Genomic DNA, 17,795 nt, shown 5'->3' on the forward strand with positions numbered 1-17,795 from the left:
AAGACACCATGCTCTTCTGATTTTCAAACGAACCTTCTGAGCCATTTTAACATTAGAGTCTATGGAAGAGTTGGAAGGAGGAGGCTGTGCATTGATGACATTTATGAGAGAACCGTAACACCTAGGACAATAGTAAACACATTGGATGAAAGAGGACAGCGATGGCTACGTTTTGAGGGTAAAATCATACCTGTAGAGCAAACGCTGCGGACACAGCAGCAGTTTTAAAAAAGATTTTAAGATTAATTTTTTTGCTCCTCTCACTCTAGCAGTTGAGCTGCCTCACTCTAGCCCCAACATTCCGTCCCATACACACCCATTATAAACTCTGAAACGGGTGAAAAAACATCATGAAACTTAAACTGGAACTGAAGAAAAAGTATAATAGATATTGAAAAGATAAATACAAGTTGAATAGTTGAATGTCTTGTCTTCGTTTTAAAGTTTGAATGGTGGCTCTATGTCAATGTATGTGGAAGTAGTAAGAGTTTAAAAATGAGTAAGTTGAATGAGGATTTGAAGGGTCTCCCCATTGAAATACATTATAAATTTTTGTTGAATAAAGTTGAATAAAATTAAAAATATAAATGTTAAAAATATGAAAAATAGAAGCAGTGTTGTCCAAAAGAATAGGAATCTAACGGTGTTTGAATGGTTTTTCTAAGTTGAACGGTTTTGAAGTTATAGGATTACAAAAAACGTACGGAATAGATAAAATATAATAATAATAATAATAATAATAAAGATTCGAATAACAATACTGTGAATGCTTTTCAAGCATTCACACTAATAATAAAGATTCGAATAACAATACTGTGAATGCTTTTCAAGCATTCACACTAATAACTAGAAAGTGCATTTTCTGAAGAAACTGCAGTGTGAATGCTTGAATCTGAATGTATGCATTGAAATGAAATAATTACTGAATTTAAGTTAAAAATTTTGAATGAGATAAAAAAAAAAACCCCGAATTTAACCTGAAAACAAAAGTGCTGAACTGCTGAAGGTTACACAGAAGAAGAAGTTGGAAAAAAGCTGAAAATGTTTTAATTGTAAATTAGAAAAACCTAAGAAATGAGAAAAGAACATTTAGAGTCAGAAAACATCTGAAAGAATATTAATAGGTCATATTCTTTGAATCACTGAATGACTAAAATGTGATCCCTCCACTTGGACCCACACAGTTTAAAAAGTTTACATCTCTGAGCTTTGAAAGACAAGATGTTGGAAAAAGAACAACGATGGCGACGTTTTGAGGGTAAAATGATGGCTTTAACACTGTGGACACAGCAGCAGTTGAAAGAGAAGTGTTTAAGATGAATCTTGGCAGAGTGAGAGAGAGCTCGTTAAGCAGGCAGGTGTGAGCCTGGTTGCTATAGTGACCGCACCCAATGGCTCCATACACACGGACACAGACATGCACCTCACTTTTGCTGCTTAAAATGAACAGAAAAGTCAGGCCGAAACAAATCGTTCCCATATGAAAAGTACAAGTCGTATTGACAAAATTCTTTCACCGTGAGCGACAGCAATGTCTAGTCTACTGAATTCTCAGTTTTCATGCCTGTGGAGTTTATTATATGGACGTGGTGACAGTGGAAAGACACCATGCTCTTCTGATTTTCAAAAGAACCTTCTGAGCCATTTTAACATTAGAGTCTATGGAAGAGTTGGAGGGAGGAGGCTGTGCATTGGTGACATTTATGAAAGAACCATAACACCTAGGACAATAGTAAACACATTGGATGAAAGAGGACAGCGATGGCTACGTTTTGAGGGTAAAATGGTGGCTGTAGAGCAAACGCTGTGGACACAGCAGCAGTTTTAAAAAATATTTTAAGATTAATTTTTTTGCTCCTCTCACTCTAGCAGTTGAGCTCTCTCACTCTAGCCCCAACATTCCGTCCCATACACACCCATTATAAACTCTGAAACGGGTGAAAAAACATCATGAAACTTAAACTGGAACTGAAGAAAAAGTATAATAGATATTGAAAAGATAAATACAAGTTGAATAGTTGAATGTCTTGTCTTCGTTTTAAAGTTTGAATGGTGGCTCTATGTCAATGTATGTGGAAGTAGTAAGAGTTTAAAAATGAGTAAGTTGAATGAGGATTTGAAGGGTCTCCCCATTGAAATACATTATAAATTTTTGTTGAATAAAGTTGAATAAAATTAAAAATATAAATGTTAAAAATATGAAAAATAGAAGCAGTGTTGTCCAAAAGAATAGGAATCTAACGGTGTTTGAATGGTTTTTCTAAGTTGAACGGTTTTGAAGGAGTAGGCTTTCAAAAAACGTACGGAATAGATAATAATAATAAAATAGAATAATAACTAGAAAGTGCATTTTCTGAAGAAACTGCAGTGTGAATGCTTGAATCTGAATGTATGGACTGAAATGAATTAATTGCTGAATTTTGAGTTAAAAATTTTGAATGAGATAAAAAAAAAAAAAAAGAAACAACCTGAATTTAACCTGAAAACAACAGTGCTGAACTGCTAAAAGCTGAAGGTTACACAGAAGAAGAAGTTGGAAAAAAGCTGAAAATGTTTTAATTGTAAATTAGAAAAACCTAAGAAATGAGAAAAGAACATTTAGAGTCAGAAAACATCTGAAAAAATATTAAAAGGTCATATTCTTTGAATCACTGAATGACTAAAATGTGATCCCTCCACTTGGACCCACACAGTTTAAAAAGTTTACATCTCTGAGCTTTGAAAGACAAGATGTTGGAAAAAGAACAACGATGGCGACGTTTTGAGGGTAAAATGATGGCTTTAACACTGTGGACACAGCAGCAGTTGAAAGAGAAGTGTTTAAGATGAATCTTGGCAGAGTGAGAGAGAGAGCTCGTTAAGCAGGCAGGTGTGAGCCTGGTTGCTATAGTGACCGCACCCAATGGCTCCATACACACGTACACAGACATGCGCCTCACTTTTGCTGCTTAAAATGAACAGAAAAGTCAGGCCGAAACAAATCGCTCCCAAATGAAAAGTAAAAGTCGTATTGACAAAATTCTTTCACCGTGAGCGACAGCAATGTCTAGTCTACCTAATTCTCAGTTTTCATGCCTGTGGAGCTTATTATATGGACGTGGTGACAGTGGAAAGACACCATGCTCTTCTGATTTTCAAACGAACCTTCTGAGCCATTTTAACATTAGAGTCTATGGAAGAGTTGGAGGGAGGAGGCTGTGCATTGGTGACATTTATGAAAGAACCACAATACCTAGTACAATAGTAAACACATTGGATGAAAGAGGACAGCCATGGCTACGTTTTGAGGGTAAAATCATACCTGTAGAGCAAACGCTGCGGACACAGCAGCAGTTTTAAAAAAGATTTTAAGATTAATTTTTTTGCTCCTCTCACTCTAGCAGTTGAGCTGCCTCACTCTAGCCCCAACATTCCGTCCCATACACACCCATTATAAACTCTGAAACGGGTGAAAAAACATCATGAAACTTAAACTGGAACTGAAGAAAAAGTATAATAGATATTGAAAAGATAAATACAAGTTGAATAGTTGAATGTCTTGTCTTCGTTTTAAAGTTTGAATGGTGGCTCTATGTCAATGTATGTGGAAGTAGTAAGAGTTTAAAAATGAGTAAGTTGAATGAGGATTTGAAGGGTCTCCCCATTGAAATACATTATAAATTTTTGTTGAATAAAGTTGAATAAAATTAAAAATATAAATGTTAAAAATATGAAAAATAGAAGCAGTGTTGTCCAAAAGAATAGGAATCTAACGGTGTTTGAATGGTTTTTCTAAGTTGAACGGTTTTGAAGTTATAGGATTACAAAAAACGTACGGAATAGATAAAATATAATAATAATAATAATAACTAGAAAGTGCATTTTCTGAAGAAACTGCAGTGTGAATGCTTGAATCTGAATGTATGCATTGAAATGAAATAATTACTGAATTTAAGTTAAAAATTTTGAATGAGATTAAAAAAAAACCCCGAATTTAACCTGAAAACAAAAGTGCTGAACTGCTAAAAGCTGAAGGTTACACAGAAGAAGAAGTTGGAAAAAAGCTGAAAATGTTTTAATTGTAAATTAGAAAAACCTAAGAAATGAGAAAAGAACATTTAGAGTCAGAAAACATCTGAAAAAATATTAAAAGGTCATATTCTTTGAATCACTGAATGACTAAAATGTGATCCCTCCACTTGGACCCACACAGTTTAAAAAGTTTACATCTCTGAGCTTTGAAAGACAAGATGTTGGAAAAAGAACAACGATGGCGACGTTTTGAGCGTAAAATGATGGCTGTAACACTGTGGACACAGCAGCAGTTGAAAGAGAAGTGTTTAAGATGAATCTTGGCAGAGTGAGAGAGAGAGCTCGTTAAGCAGGCAGGTGTGAGCCTGGTTGCTATAGTGACCGCACCCAATGGCTCCATACACACGTACACAGACATGCGCCTCACTTTTGCTGCTTAAAATGAACAGAAAAGTCAGGCCGAAACAAATCGCTCCCAAATGAAAAGTAAAAGTCGTATTGACAAAATTCTTTCACCGTGAGCGACAGCAATGTCTAGTCTACCTAATTCTCAGTTTTCATGCCTGTGGAGCTTATTATATGGACGTGGTGACAGTGGAAAGACACCATGCTCTTCTGATTTTCAAACGAACCTTCTGAGCCATTTTAACATTAGAGTCTATGGAAGAGTTGGAGGGAGGAGGCTGTGCATTGGTGACATTTATGAAAGAACCACAACACCTAGTACAATAGTAAACACATTGGATGAAAGAGGACAGCCATGGCTACGTTTTGAGGGTAAAATCATACCTGTAGAGCAAACGCTGCGGACACAGCAGCAGTTTTAAAAAAGATTTTAAGATTAATTTTTTTGCTCCTCTCACTCTAGCAGTTGAGCTGCCTCACTCTAGCCCCAACATTCCGTCCCATACACACCCATTATAAACTCTGAAACGGGTGAAAAAACATCATGAAACTTAAACTGGAACTGAAGAAAAAGTATAATAGATATTGAAAAGATAAATACAAGTTGAATAGTTGAATGTCTTGTCTTCGTTTTAAAGTTTGAATGGTGGCTCTATGTCAATGTATGTGGAAGTAGTAAGAGTTTAAAAATGAGTAAGTTGAATGAGGATTTGAAGGGTATCCCCATTGAAATACATTATAAATTTTTGTTGAATAAAGTTGAATAAAATTAAAAATATAAATGTTAAAAATATGAAAAATAGAAGCAGTGTTGTCCAAAAGAATAGGAATCTAACGGTGTTTGAATGGTTTTTCTAAGTTGAACGGTTTTGAAGTTATAGGATTACAAAAAACGTACGGAATAGATAAAATATAATAATAATAATAATAATAATAAAGATTAGAATAACAATACTGTGAATGCTTTTCAAGCATTCACACTAATAAAGATTAGAATAACAATACTGTGAATGCTTTTCAAGCATTCACACTAATAATAATAAAGATTAGAAGAACAATACTGTGAATGCTTTTCAAGCATTCACACTAATAATAATAAAGATTAGAAGAACAATACTGTGAATGCTTTTCAAGCATTCACACTAATAACTAGAAAGTGCATTTTCTGAAGAAACTGCAGTGTGAATGCTTGAATCTGAATGTATGGACTGAAATGAATTAATTGCTGAATTTTGAGTTAAAAATTTTGAATGAGATAAAAAAACAAAAAAAAACAACCTGAATTTAACCTGAAAACAACAGTGCTGAACTGCTAAAAGCTGAAGGTTACACAGAAGAAGAAGTTGGAAAAAAGCTGAAAATGTTTTAATTGTAAATTAGAAAAACCTAAGAAATGAGAAAAGAACATTTAGAGTCAGAAAACATCTGAAAGAATATTAAAAGGTCATATTCTTTGAATCACTGAATGACTAAAATGTGATCCCTCCACTTGGACCCACACAGTTTAAAAAGTTTACATCTCTGAGCTTTGAAAGATACGGTGTTGGAAAGAGAACAATAATGGCGACAATTTGAGGGTAAAATGATGGCTGTAACACTGTGGACACAGCAGCAGTTGAAAGAGAAGTGTTTAAGATGAATCTTGGTACAGTGGCAGGCAGAGCTCGTTAAGCAGGCAGGTGTGAGCCTGGTTGCTATAGTGACCGCACCCAATGGCTCCATACACACGTACACAGACATGCGCCTCACTTTTGCTGCTTAAAATGAACAGAAAAGTCAGGCCGAAACAAATCGTTCCCAAATGAAAAGTAAAAGTCGTATTGACAAAATTCTTTCACCGTGAGCGACAGCAGCTTCTAGTCTACTGAATTCTCAGTTTTCATGCCTGTGGAGTTTATTATATGGACGTGGTGACAGTGGAAAGACACCATGCTCTTCTGATTTTCAAACCAACCTTCTGAGCCATTTTAACATTAGAGTCTATGGAAGAGTTGGAGGGAGGAGGCTGTGCATTGGTGACATTTACGAAAGAACCATAACACCTAGGACAATAGTAAACACATTGGATGAAAGAGGACAGCGATGGCTACGTTTTGAGGGTAAAATCATACCTGTAGAGCAAACGCTGCGGACACAGCAGCAGTTTTAAAAAAGATTTTAAGATTAATTTTTTTGCTCCTCTCACTCTAGCAGTTGAGCTGCCTCACTCTAGCCCCAACATTCCGTCCCATACACACCCATTATAAACTCTGAAACGGGTGAAAAAACATCATGAAACTTAAACTGGAACTGAAGAAAAAGTATAATAGATATTGAAAAGATAAATACAAGTTGAATAGTTGAATGTCTTGTCTTCGTTTTAAAGTTTGAATGGTGGCTCTATGTCAATGTATGTGGAAGTAGTAAGAGTTTAAAAATGAGTAAGTTGAATGAGAATTTGAAGGGTCTCCCCATTGAAATACATGGGAAATTTTTGTTGAATAAAGTTGAATAAAATTAAAAATATAAATGTTAAAAATGAGAAAAATAGAAGCAGTCATGTCCAAAATAATAGGAATCTAACGATGTTTGAATGGTTTTTCTAAGTTGAACGGTTTTGAAGGAGTAGGCTTTCAAAAAACGTACGGAATAAGAAAATATAACTAGAAAGTGCATTTTCTGAAGAAACTGCAGTGTGAATGCTTGAATCTGAATGTATGCACTGAAATGAATTAATTGCTGAATTTTGAGTTAAAAATATTGAATGAGATTAAAAAAAAAACAAAAAAAAAAACACGAATTTAACCTGAAAACAAAGGTGCTGAACTGCTAAAAGCTGAAGGTTACACAGAAGAAGGAGTTGGAAAAAAACTGAAAATGTTTTAAATGTAAATTAGAAAACCCTAAGAAATGAGAAAAGAACATTTAGAGTCAGAAAACATCTGAATGAATATTAAAAGGTCATATTCTTTGAATCACTGAATGACTAAAATGTGATCCCTCCACTTGGACCCACACAGTTTAAAAAGTTTACATCTCTGAGCTTTGAAAGACAAGATGTTGGAAAAAGAACAACGATGGCGACGTTTTGAGGGTAAAATGATGGCTTTAACACTGTGGACACAGCAGCAGTTGAAAGAGAAGTGTTTAAGATGAATCTTGGCAGAGAGAGAGAGAGAGCTCGTTAAGCAGGCAGGTGTGAGCCTGGTTGCTATAGTGACCGCACCCAAGGGCTCCATACACACGTACACAGACATGCGCCTCACTTTTGCTGCTTAAAATGAACAGAAAAGTCAGGCCGAAACAAATCGTTCCCATATGAAAAGTACAAGTCGTATTGACAAAATTCTTTCACCGTGAGCGACAGCAATGTCTAGTCTACTGAATTCTCAGTTTTCATGCCTGTGGAGTTTATTGTATGGACGTGGTGACAGTGGAAAGACACCATGCTCTTCTGATTTTCAAAAGAACCTTCTGAGCCATTTTAACATTAGAGTCTATGGAAGAGTTGGAGGGAGGAGGCTGTGCATTGGTGACATTTATGAAAGAACCATAACACCTAGGACAATAGTAAACACATTGGATGAAAGAGGACAGCGATGGCTACGTTTTGAGGGTAAAATGGTGGCTGTAGAGCAAACGCTGTGGACACAGCAGCAGTTTTAAAAAATATTTTAAGATTAATTTTTTTGCTCCTCTCACTCTAGCAGTTGAGCTCTCTCACTCTAGCCCCAACATTCCGTCCCATACACACCCATTATAAACTCTGAAACGGGTGAAAAAACATCATGAAACTTAAACTGGAACTGAAGAAAAAGTATAATAGATATTGAAAAGATAAATACAAGTTGAATAGTTGAATGTCTTGTCTTCGTTTTAAAGTTTGAATGGTGGCTCTATGTCAATGTATGTGGAAGTAGTAAGAGTTTAAAAATGAGTAAGTTGAATGAGGATTTGAAGGGTCTCCCCATTGAAATACATTATAAATTTTTGTTGAATAAAGTTGAATAAAATTAAAAATATAAATGTTAAAAATATGAAAAATAGAAGCAGTGTTGTCCAAAAGAATAGGAATCTAACGGTGTTTGAATGGTTTTTCTAAGTTGAACGGTTTTGAAGGAGTAGGCTTTCAAAAAACGTACGGAATAGATAATAATAATAAAAAAATGGAATAATAATAAAGATTAGAAGAACAATACTGTGAATGCTTTTCAAGCATTCACACTAATAATAAAGATTAGAAGAACAATACTGTGAATGCTTTTCAAGCATTCACACTAATAAAGATTCGAATAACAATACTGTGAATGCTTTTCAAGCATTCACACTAATAAAGATTACAACAACAATACTGTGAATGCTTTTCAAGCATTCACACTAATTAGAAACAGAGCCAGAGTTTAATTTGTCTTTCTGTTTTCATATTTGTGAGGAACAGAGATGGGCAGTAATCTGATTACTTTTTTCGAGTAACGAGTAAAGTAAGGGATTACTATTGCAAAATCGGTAATTAGATTACCATTACTTTACCGTAGGAACGCTGCGTTACTAAAATCGTGATTTTTTTTGCGAGAATGTCTCACGACAGTGACGTAAGCAAGTGCGCCGTTAGTGACAACAGCTGTGTGCAGATCAACAATGGATCACATATCGAGTGCGGGAGAGAGTATGAGCATGCAGCGTTTAAAGCGTGGAAGTACTGACCTTACTTTGAGTTTGATTCCATAAAAAGTGACAAAAACATTAGCGTCCATCGTGCGTGGGAAGAAAACTTCTTTTTACAGCGAAAAAAACCCCTAAACTTCCAAGGAAGCACCAAGAGCGCAACGACGTAATGGGAAACTCACAGAGACACTGCCGTATCCTTCCACTGACCGCTGCACACCTGCACCAGGGTAAACCTCCGCCTACTGCAGTCCTGCTTTACAGGTGAAAATAGAGCAACAGGACCGCTGAGTCTTTGACTTTATTTATGTTCTGCTGTGTTTTACTTGCATCTATTTGAAAGAGTGAGTGTAAACACAAAAAATTATTTTATTTTATGTGCTGGAATGTGCAGAAAATAGGTTTAAATGTTAAACTCATTTATTCAACTCAGAGAATGTTGCATATAATTAAATTTTTGCTTGATGCATAAAGTTAAAAGATTAAAACTGATAAAACAAGTTAAAAAAAGAGACTTTTCCATTTGATTACATTTTGTATGATGGATTATGTAGAAAAAGTAGAATTGGGCTGAAAGATCTATCGCTTTATCACCTCTTCAGGTTGTAAATCGTGTTTTTAAAAAGTAACTAAGTAACTAAGTAATTAATTACTTTTGAAAATAAGTAATCAGTAAAGTAATGGGATTACTTTTTTGGGGAAGTAATCAGTAATTAGTTACTGATTACTTTTTTCAAGTAACTTGACCAACACTGGTGAGGAAGATAATTTTTTATTTTGCCCCTCATCAGCATTTAGTTCATTTCACCAGGAGATTTGTTTTTATTATTTTAGGGCTTTTTATTTTATTCACAGTACTCATCCTAACTTCATTGCATTAGGACTAACAGATCATTAACATAATCCACTTTAATTAATCCCCAGGCACGAACACAAACACTTTTAAAGGCAAAATGAGCTCTTTGAGACTTAAGTCTGATTTAAATTATAACCTTTTCTAGCTACCAGCTCCTTTGTCCCAATGCTAATCCCGGGAAAGCTATTTTACTTATAGTGGGCACAAATGAAAATGTTTTGGCTTTCTTTTGCTGAAATCCCACACTGGGTTGCACCAAAGGTTTGTAAAAAAAAGAGACATCCATTCTTTCTCTTCTGCAGTGATCAAATCTAACACTATATAGAGAACTGCCCCACCACCTGTGCCCTGAAACCATAAGATCATGAGACTGAAAAGAAAGCGTTTGAATTTCTTGCTGACATTGGAGGAAAACAAAGCTTTATTTGGAGTTTCACTGAATCTGTAGAAACAAATGATTTAATACAGAGAGTTAACCTTTATATATAATAAAGGCCGTTAAAAAAAGAAAAGAAAAGAAAACATTTCTAATCTGTAGATTTAATATCTGCAGCATCCTGATGTTATTGTGTCTGCCACTGAAGTCCATTATGCAAAGTCAGGGAGACTCCCAGGTATCAAACAGACAACACTTTGTGCTTGTCAAAACCTGTTTTGCCCTTTTCACACTGCACACTGCAGCAGCCTGCCATGTTAGCCACTTTTCACCCAGTTCTCCCAGTTTCTAGCACGATCAAAGATTTTTGAATGATGTGTCACATTCAGTGTTGAGCATGGTGTGATATGAAACAACATGCTTTTTATTGTTGTGTCGTTTTTGTTTTTTTATTGTGTAATTTTATGAAGATTAGTTTGCAGAGGACACCTTAAGGGCACATTAAAAGTCTACAGATACATTCATACAGTAACGCTCAGTAAAATTAAGCATTTTAACAGTACTTTAAAATACGAATGTCTAAATCCTAAGACACTGATTTTTCTCACTGGAAATATATTTAAAGGGTGTTATGTTTAACAGCTTTTTGTAATTTTTGCCTTTTAACAGTTGAAGTTGTTGGACTTACAGTGCTAAACAAATTAATTAGATCTCCACCCAGTGTAAGTTTAATGTCACAGAAGCCCTAAATTAACAATACTGGTAATTGCCAAAATCATTTTTAATGTTTCTGTAATGGGTTAATCCAGCAGCATATTAATCGAAATGATGTTTTTAGTGCAGTTCTCAGAGCACTAGCTTAAATTTAGTCATATAAACATGATTTATTGCAGACTAAATGATAATCTTTTTTAGTTTTAAACAAGTTTTGACTCATTGCTAAAATATTTGTGATTTCTTAGTTAAGCTCTGTATATCCACTGAAATGGAAATGTGGCATTTCCCATTGTTATACCAGACCTACTGTTTCTTCACTGATCTGTTAACACCAAAAAGCTAACATTGCATTTGTCAAAAACAACTTAACTAACAATGAATTTATGGTAACAAGCATCTGCTGTGTAACCAATGTCTAATAGCATTAGCAGATCGTGAGCTACTCATGTAACTTTAAGTAAGAAAGTACTGCCAAACAAATTAAAAACTCTATGCTGGTTAGAAAATTACAGTGACCCCATATTTTAAGAAATCAAAACACCTTTTTTCCATGAAAAAACTTTTTTTGTGACTCATTTTTAGTGATTACCATCCAAACCACAGAGAGAGTGAGGGACTAAGAAAGCACTGCGGGATGGACAAGCATTGCTACCTTTGGTCTTAACAGCAACACAGATATACAATAATGTGCCGTAAGTTTTGGATTGAAGTTTGTGGTTCGTAGATTGAAGGATATGTGCTGAGATATACTTCTCACTAAGTCAGCTCTGGTGGGCTGAGAGTGCAGTGTGAAAAGGGCTCCAGGTTTTTTAAAATAAAAACTTTAACTGGTGATGTTGGAGGTTTTGGGCTCAGCGTTCGAAGAAACAAAGCCGTGCCTTCAGGACTAGTATTCGTACTCCTCTGCACTACGCCGTCCGAAGTCCATCCAGCCGAGATAATCTCTGTCCTTTATCCTGTGGTTGGGGGGGAGACCACTGGCTCTGCTGCTGAGGGAGGATCTGGTGTGGTAGGCAGAGCCTAGAGGAGACATGGATGAAACAAACTAAACAAAAGAAAACATTCACTGCATTTCATAAAACTTATGTTGTTCTTCTTTTTTTTTTTAAACTACCCATACTGTATGATAATAATATACGGTCTATCTTCCAAATGGCACTGTTGATCTAACTCATGCTGACTCGCTGTGTTTCTATTTCTGTCCATGAGCTCAGCAGGTCTCGTAGTCACACAGCGTTTACTTGAAAGAAAAAAACCGATGCGCGGTGACAGAGGAAGCAGAGAGTGAGGTCAGGAGGTAGGCAGACGACTATGATAGAGGGCGCAGGCAGAAATGTTAGGGGAGTAGCAAGCATGGAAAGATGAAGAGAGGAGGCCAGAGGGAGGTGGGAAATGCCAGATGGTGGGACTGAAACACAGCATGAATGAACGCAAGCTGCAGAAGGATGGATGTGAGGAAGAGGGAAATATGAGCATGTAATGAGATGACAAGTAAAGGGAAAAGGGAAAGGCGGTCATTTTATTTTCTCTTCCCATCCTTTGTTCTCTTATTCTGTATCGGCAGTCTGATCACACCTTTCCTAGAGATGAGTCTGGCCAGAAGCTGGTTCAGGCTGTCTGGAGTGTCTGCGTCCTCTTGGTGCTGGCTGTAGTTGATAAGATGCCCTGAGAGGGGCGCTGGAGCGGAGCGAGCCTGCCGTTTCAGGCTGGGAGAAGGGAGAGATCCGCTGCCTGAGAGAAGAGCCGTACTTTCAGCTGTCTGTGGAGAAAATGACACATTTATGAAATAACACATTTAAAAAGTAATAAAAAAAATAAAAAAAATTCAAATGAAAAAAAATATTTATCCTCCAGTGGAAAATTGAATCCAATTGTACCACGTGGAGGCAATTTAGACATTAAAGTTTGTAATCAGGGTCCTACTCCACTTCCCTTAATTGGCAATGTACGCGCTGTTTAGCTCTGCATAATGTGTGTGTGTGTGTGTGTGTGTGTGTGTGTGTGTGTGTGTGTGTGTGTGTGTGTGTGTGTGTGTGTGTGTCTTACAATTGATTGTGAAGGCAGACTCAGGGAACCACTGGACAAAGCAGCCAGGATAACACAAACACAGATGCCTACATTCATGGCTGGATGGAGAGACAGGGAGAGAATAACAGTTAAACAAACTCAATAGCACATTTCCAGTTAGTCTTTATTTGCTCTTTACTGCCTCTCATCTGCCCTCTTCTCTCTTTCTGTCTCACCTCAGCTTGCTAAGGGAAAACAAACCAATGCAGGCAATATTGGCTTTGCAAAAAGCAGCAATAAATCAATTTAAGGTCATTTAAACACATCGGGTGAGAAAGAGATGACTCTTTAATGGTTCTGCCTCGAACTACAGCAAACATTATTTCATGTTTCATAAATACTCTCCTGCTCTGCCTGTGACAGAACGGCTTCATGTTTACACACAGACACATACATGTATATGTATGTGCTGTTTGGAGTTGCGGTCTCTATAGTCGAATGTTGATCTATGTGCTGTTTTTTGAACGGGGCTCACAGGACAGTCGGTGTCACACAGAATCAATACATGAAGTTTACTCACACTGAAAGCAGAGGCATGAAACCTTTTTAACCCCTCATGTAAATACATATAATATTATTAAACATAATAATAAATACATTTATAGATGTTTCTTATTAATTTGGTTAGAAGATCATTTTGATGATTTATTTATTTTATTTTGATCTTGAAGCCTGCCAAAGCAGCATATTATCTTTGATGAATAATGTTTTACTCCCGAAATTTATTTCCAAAGGAAAATGAGTTAAAGTGGATAATTAGATAAAACCAACAGCAAAAGCTGCTTGGAGGCTTTCAATCTCAGATAAATCAAAAACCCCACTGCCTCAGTCTGTCACAGTGTTACAGCGCTCTGCTGCGTCTCTCTGTGTTAATATATTTACTAAGTCAAGGATGATCTTTTTACAGCCCATAAACACCAGAACATAGATATGCAGGAGAGCATAACTTTGCCATGGTTTCTACCTTTGCAGAACAAATAAAAAAATAAGTGTTTTAGATTTTTCATTTATTTTATGTACTGAGTCTTTGTTCTTAGTCTAGATCCTTTTGTACCGTTAACAGTCCAGAACGTCTTCTAGTCGTTGTTCACTGGTCAAATCATTACAGACGTGCAGGTGAAATCGCCCTCCTCTGCAGTTTTAAACCAACTGAAATGGAGAATTTCTTCTTGTGTGATTTTATCACCATAAGTCCAGTGAAACGTTTGGTTTGAATAATTTGTTTAAACGGACACAGCGGTGGTGTAAATAGCCATTCTGCTCATGCTAATATAATTCCTTTTAGCAGCTGGTCATTGTCTCTCAATCATTATGTAATAGGCTGGTAATGATGTGATAATGTAATGTATGTGACAGCTCTCCTCTCCTCTCCTCAGAAAACAAAATGAGAAAATAACACTTTTACCCATCACTACTTAGTTTATACACAGAGATTAAAAAAAAAAAAATAGCTCCTATGAAATGTGATGAGGAATTTCTTTCCTACTTTCTTTTAACTCCAACTCTTGGAATGATAATTTTATCCACAACAAAGGTCAAATGATGCTCACAGAACCAGCAGCTTCTGTGAGCATTTAAACACAAACACAGAGTTTTCCTCCAGATAAAAGTTAGGGGCAAAATTACATTTCTTATGTGGTCATTTGGACACTCAGACATAATTCTCTTTCAGCTCAGCTTTCAGCATGGATCTATTTTTACTCATCTGTTACTTTTTAAAGACTTTTAATCATAAATATTGTATAATCTTTTAATAATTCTGTTTGGCTCGTGTATGAATATAATTTTCTTTCATTAAAACCCACCACTCACTTAAATAAAGAGAAGAAAAGATCCACTGTAATAAACATTTCATTTGTGCTCTAAAAAGGCAAAAGAAGAAAACGACATATAGATGGATAACTATCTATATAAATACCAGTCCAGTCTTTACTTGTCTACAGTATTCTCATTTTCAGTGTATAAATAACTGAAAATGAGGGGACAGGACACCTCAAAGCATTAGTGAGTGTGTGTAACCATCCTCCTGTGACAGGAAAACAGAGAAATAAAATGAAGTTTTAAAATGAAACAAACTGCAGAGAATATTTTAAACCTTACCTGCAGCTGTTGAAGTAAACCAGGAGAGGCTGATTTGAAGATAGTGAGCTTTGCTCCACTGATGAGGCTGTGACTGAGTATGAGATTGAGAGAAGACCATACTTTATACTGACAGAGAGGGAGGGGGAGGAGCCTCGGCCTGTGGGAGGAGCCTGGTGCTGGTGCAGAAAGTGACAGCGCTGACGCCAGTGAAGACGCAAACATGCATGTAAACTTAGAAAGCATAATGAACGCTCACACACACTTCCACATGTACCCACGCCAATCTAGGAGAGAGAGGATTGGGACAAAGGTGGCAGCTTTAAATACACCTGTGACTGAAAATGAGGGGTTAGTATTTTGAATCCAGTAAAGAGACGCTTTGGGGATCTTTAACTGGTTTGCTGTAGATGATAACAAACTTGCAGGTCAGTGCCTTCGCCAGCTGCAGCGAGGCTCTAACAGCTTTAGCTGATCAAAAGCAGGGACACTGTTCATGTCTGATGGCCTGAAAATCATCCTGGGACTATCTTTTCTTTTTTCCACTGATGATCTCTGATGAAATTATGACAGAATGAAGTGGAGAAGAATGAAACTCTGAGACTTCTAACGAAGCCTTTTGGTGTCATGCACATGGATCCACTGTAATCTCGTGGATGTGTCATGCAATCAAACAGACGTGAGTGTTAAAGATCAGAAACACATACGGTACTTGCTTATATTATCTCCTGTCTGAGTGTGTACCTTCATCAGCGATGAATGTGTATGAGCTCTGTGTACAACAGCTTTTCTTTAAACAGTAAAAACATCCCCAGTGTCTTCTTGGCATCTTTAAATTGTTTAATTAAATAGAAGTGGGATCATTTTGTCAATCTATGAAGTACTTAATTAAAGAAAAAATCCGAATCACAGCTTGTGGGTACAGCACTTATACACGAAACAGTGATGCACTGGCTATGAGTGTGAATATGTAGGGTTTATATAACACATGTGGAAGTTTTGAAATAAAATTCTGCTTTTTAATGTTTGATTAAAAATAAATAAAGTAAAATAACATAAAAATTCAGTGTCTCTGAAGGCCAGAATGAAAGTAACAGCATGAGGATCCCTTTCATATATATTTTACAGATTCGAACGCTGGAATAATAACACCCTGAAGTGCAAACTGTGCTTTTAAAAGTTCATTAAAACCTAATGATCTATTTTAGCTATCATCAAATTGTCTGAGTCAAAGGATTCATTTTACAACGTTGTTGTTTGCTGGAGCTGCAGGACTCAGGTACATTACACCTGTTGGGTAGATATAAATGGCTGCTTGCTTGCAGCATTTTTGTGAATCCTGTTAAATTCTTCAGTAGTTCAGGTACCGCTGAGTTTACAGAAAGGTATTAAAGTACTTTTGAAACATATTTTCACTCTCTGGCTCTTCCTTGAAAATCTAACTCCCCTGCGGATGCATCCTGGACCTTTAAACATATAAAGTTCTTTATTGCAGCTCCCTTTTGTTATGAAATGTTGCTTAATGTCAGTAAAGCCAGTTGACCTGCACAAATTAAAATAAACTAATATTTGCACAATACTGTACACCAATCATTCACTTGCTGTATATGAACAATGGATTTTAGCCATTCTCTGTCATTCTCTGTTGCGCTGGTCTTCATTTCTCATTCAGTAACTGTGTCAGACTGTTCTTTTTCCATTTATTTTCCTATTCAGACTTTTTATTTTATTTTATGTGAGCTGTGACCTGGCACCGGGAGGATATTTAAAGTAATTTTTTTTTTACCCAGCAGCGCAGTCCCACCTCTGAAATGAGGAAAACGTATCTTTCAATTCAAACCTGCAAAAAAGAAATCAAAGATGTGTCAGAAAGTTGAGAGAGGATTGTGAGCTAGCTCCCTTTCACTCAAATTACACCAAGGTCTGACACTGTCAGATGTGGGAGGCTGCCAGTGGACAGTCTGAGTCTGTCCTGGGTGTGATTTAGCTCTTTAGCACTATGTTAATAAGGCTGCCATATGTCTGTCTCATAACACTGCCATGAACTTTTTGATCAGGCACGCACCTGTAGGCTGATACTCGTGCCCCTCTGCCCTCTGTCAAAGACAAACACCGCACTCACTTTGTGTTTTAAATAAGAATTCATAGATTTTGAGGTATCAAGTGGGCAGATGTCAAGAGACAACTGGAAGCTCACTAATCCACTACCCTCTCACAGGATTTCATTACAAAAGTCAGCCTGTAAGCCTCATCAGACAGGTTCTCTCTGTTATTGGGGAGGAAAAAAATGAATGTGAATTAAAAGCCAGAAAACAGAAAGAAAGTTTTTATGGCTTTTCTTCTCAAATATAGGAAAACAAACAGGGACTGCAAATTTTTAAGCTAACGCTGACTTTTCAGACCATGTCAACATTTAGCAGCTGTGCAACACAAACCAGAATAACTGATTTCCACAAAGTAGAAGAAGATTATATATGTGTTTGTGATGTAATTAAAAATGACAGTCAACGGAAATAGTGAGGGTGAGGCCGAGGTCAGGAAGTGTTAAGAAAAAACATTAGGGCAACTCAAAATGCACCGTTTGACTGCAAAACATATTTCAGGAGCCCTAGCAGCCTTCTTGACAGCCACACTTCACCT

General features: G+C 36.5%; 1 protein-coding gene across 1 annotated transcript; it reads right to left on the reverse strand.

Annotated features, from left to right (window-relative positions):
• Positions 1-10,306: 10,306 nt before the first annotated feature.
• Positions 10,307-15,276, reverse strand: ccka (cholecystokinin a). The gene is made up of 4 exons (XM_086310699.1): positions 15,177-15,276; positions 13,056-13,135; positions 12,585-12,768; positions 10,307-12,029 (listed from the first exon to the last, which is right to left on the reverse strand). Exons 1-4 carry the CDS (start codon positions 15,274-15,276, stop codon positions 11,896-11,898), a joined length of 498 nt encoding a protein of 165 aa, XP_086166825.1. The 3' UTR covers positions 10,307-11,895.
• Positions 15,277-17,795: the final 2,519 nt, after the last annotated feature.

This window comes from Aulonocara sp. 'chitande type north' Nkhata Bay, linkage group LG11, assembly GCF_057382095.1.
Source record: "Aulonocara sp. 'chitande type north' Nkhata Bay isolate Kocher_YH1m ecotype deep benthic linkage group LG11, A_spYH_male_GT1.1, whole genome shotgun sequence".
Taxonomy (NCBI): Eukaryota; Metazoa; Chordata; class Actinopteri; order Cichliformes; family Cichlidae; genus Aulonocara; species Aulonocara sp. 'chitande type north' Nkhata Bay.

Bases quoted from the DNA above. Each gene is read 5' to 3' on its own strand.
- ccka (XM_086310699.1), bottom strand. From the start codon at position 15,276: ATGGTCTTCTCTCAATCTCATACTCAGTCACAGCCTCATCAGTGGAGC. The intron at 13,136-15,176 runs GTAAGGTTTAAA...CTCTCCATCCAG, and splicing joins GTTTACTTCAACAGCTGCAG to CCATGAATGTAGGCATCTGT. The intron at 12,030-12,584 runs GTGTGATCAGAC...TGTCTCCTCTAG, and splicing joins CAGACTCATCTCTAGGAAAG to GCTCTGCCTACCACACCAGA.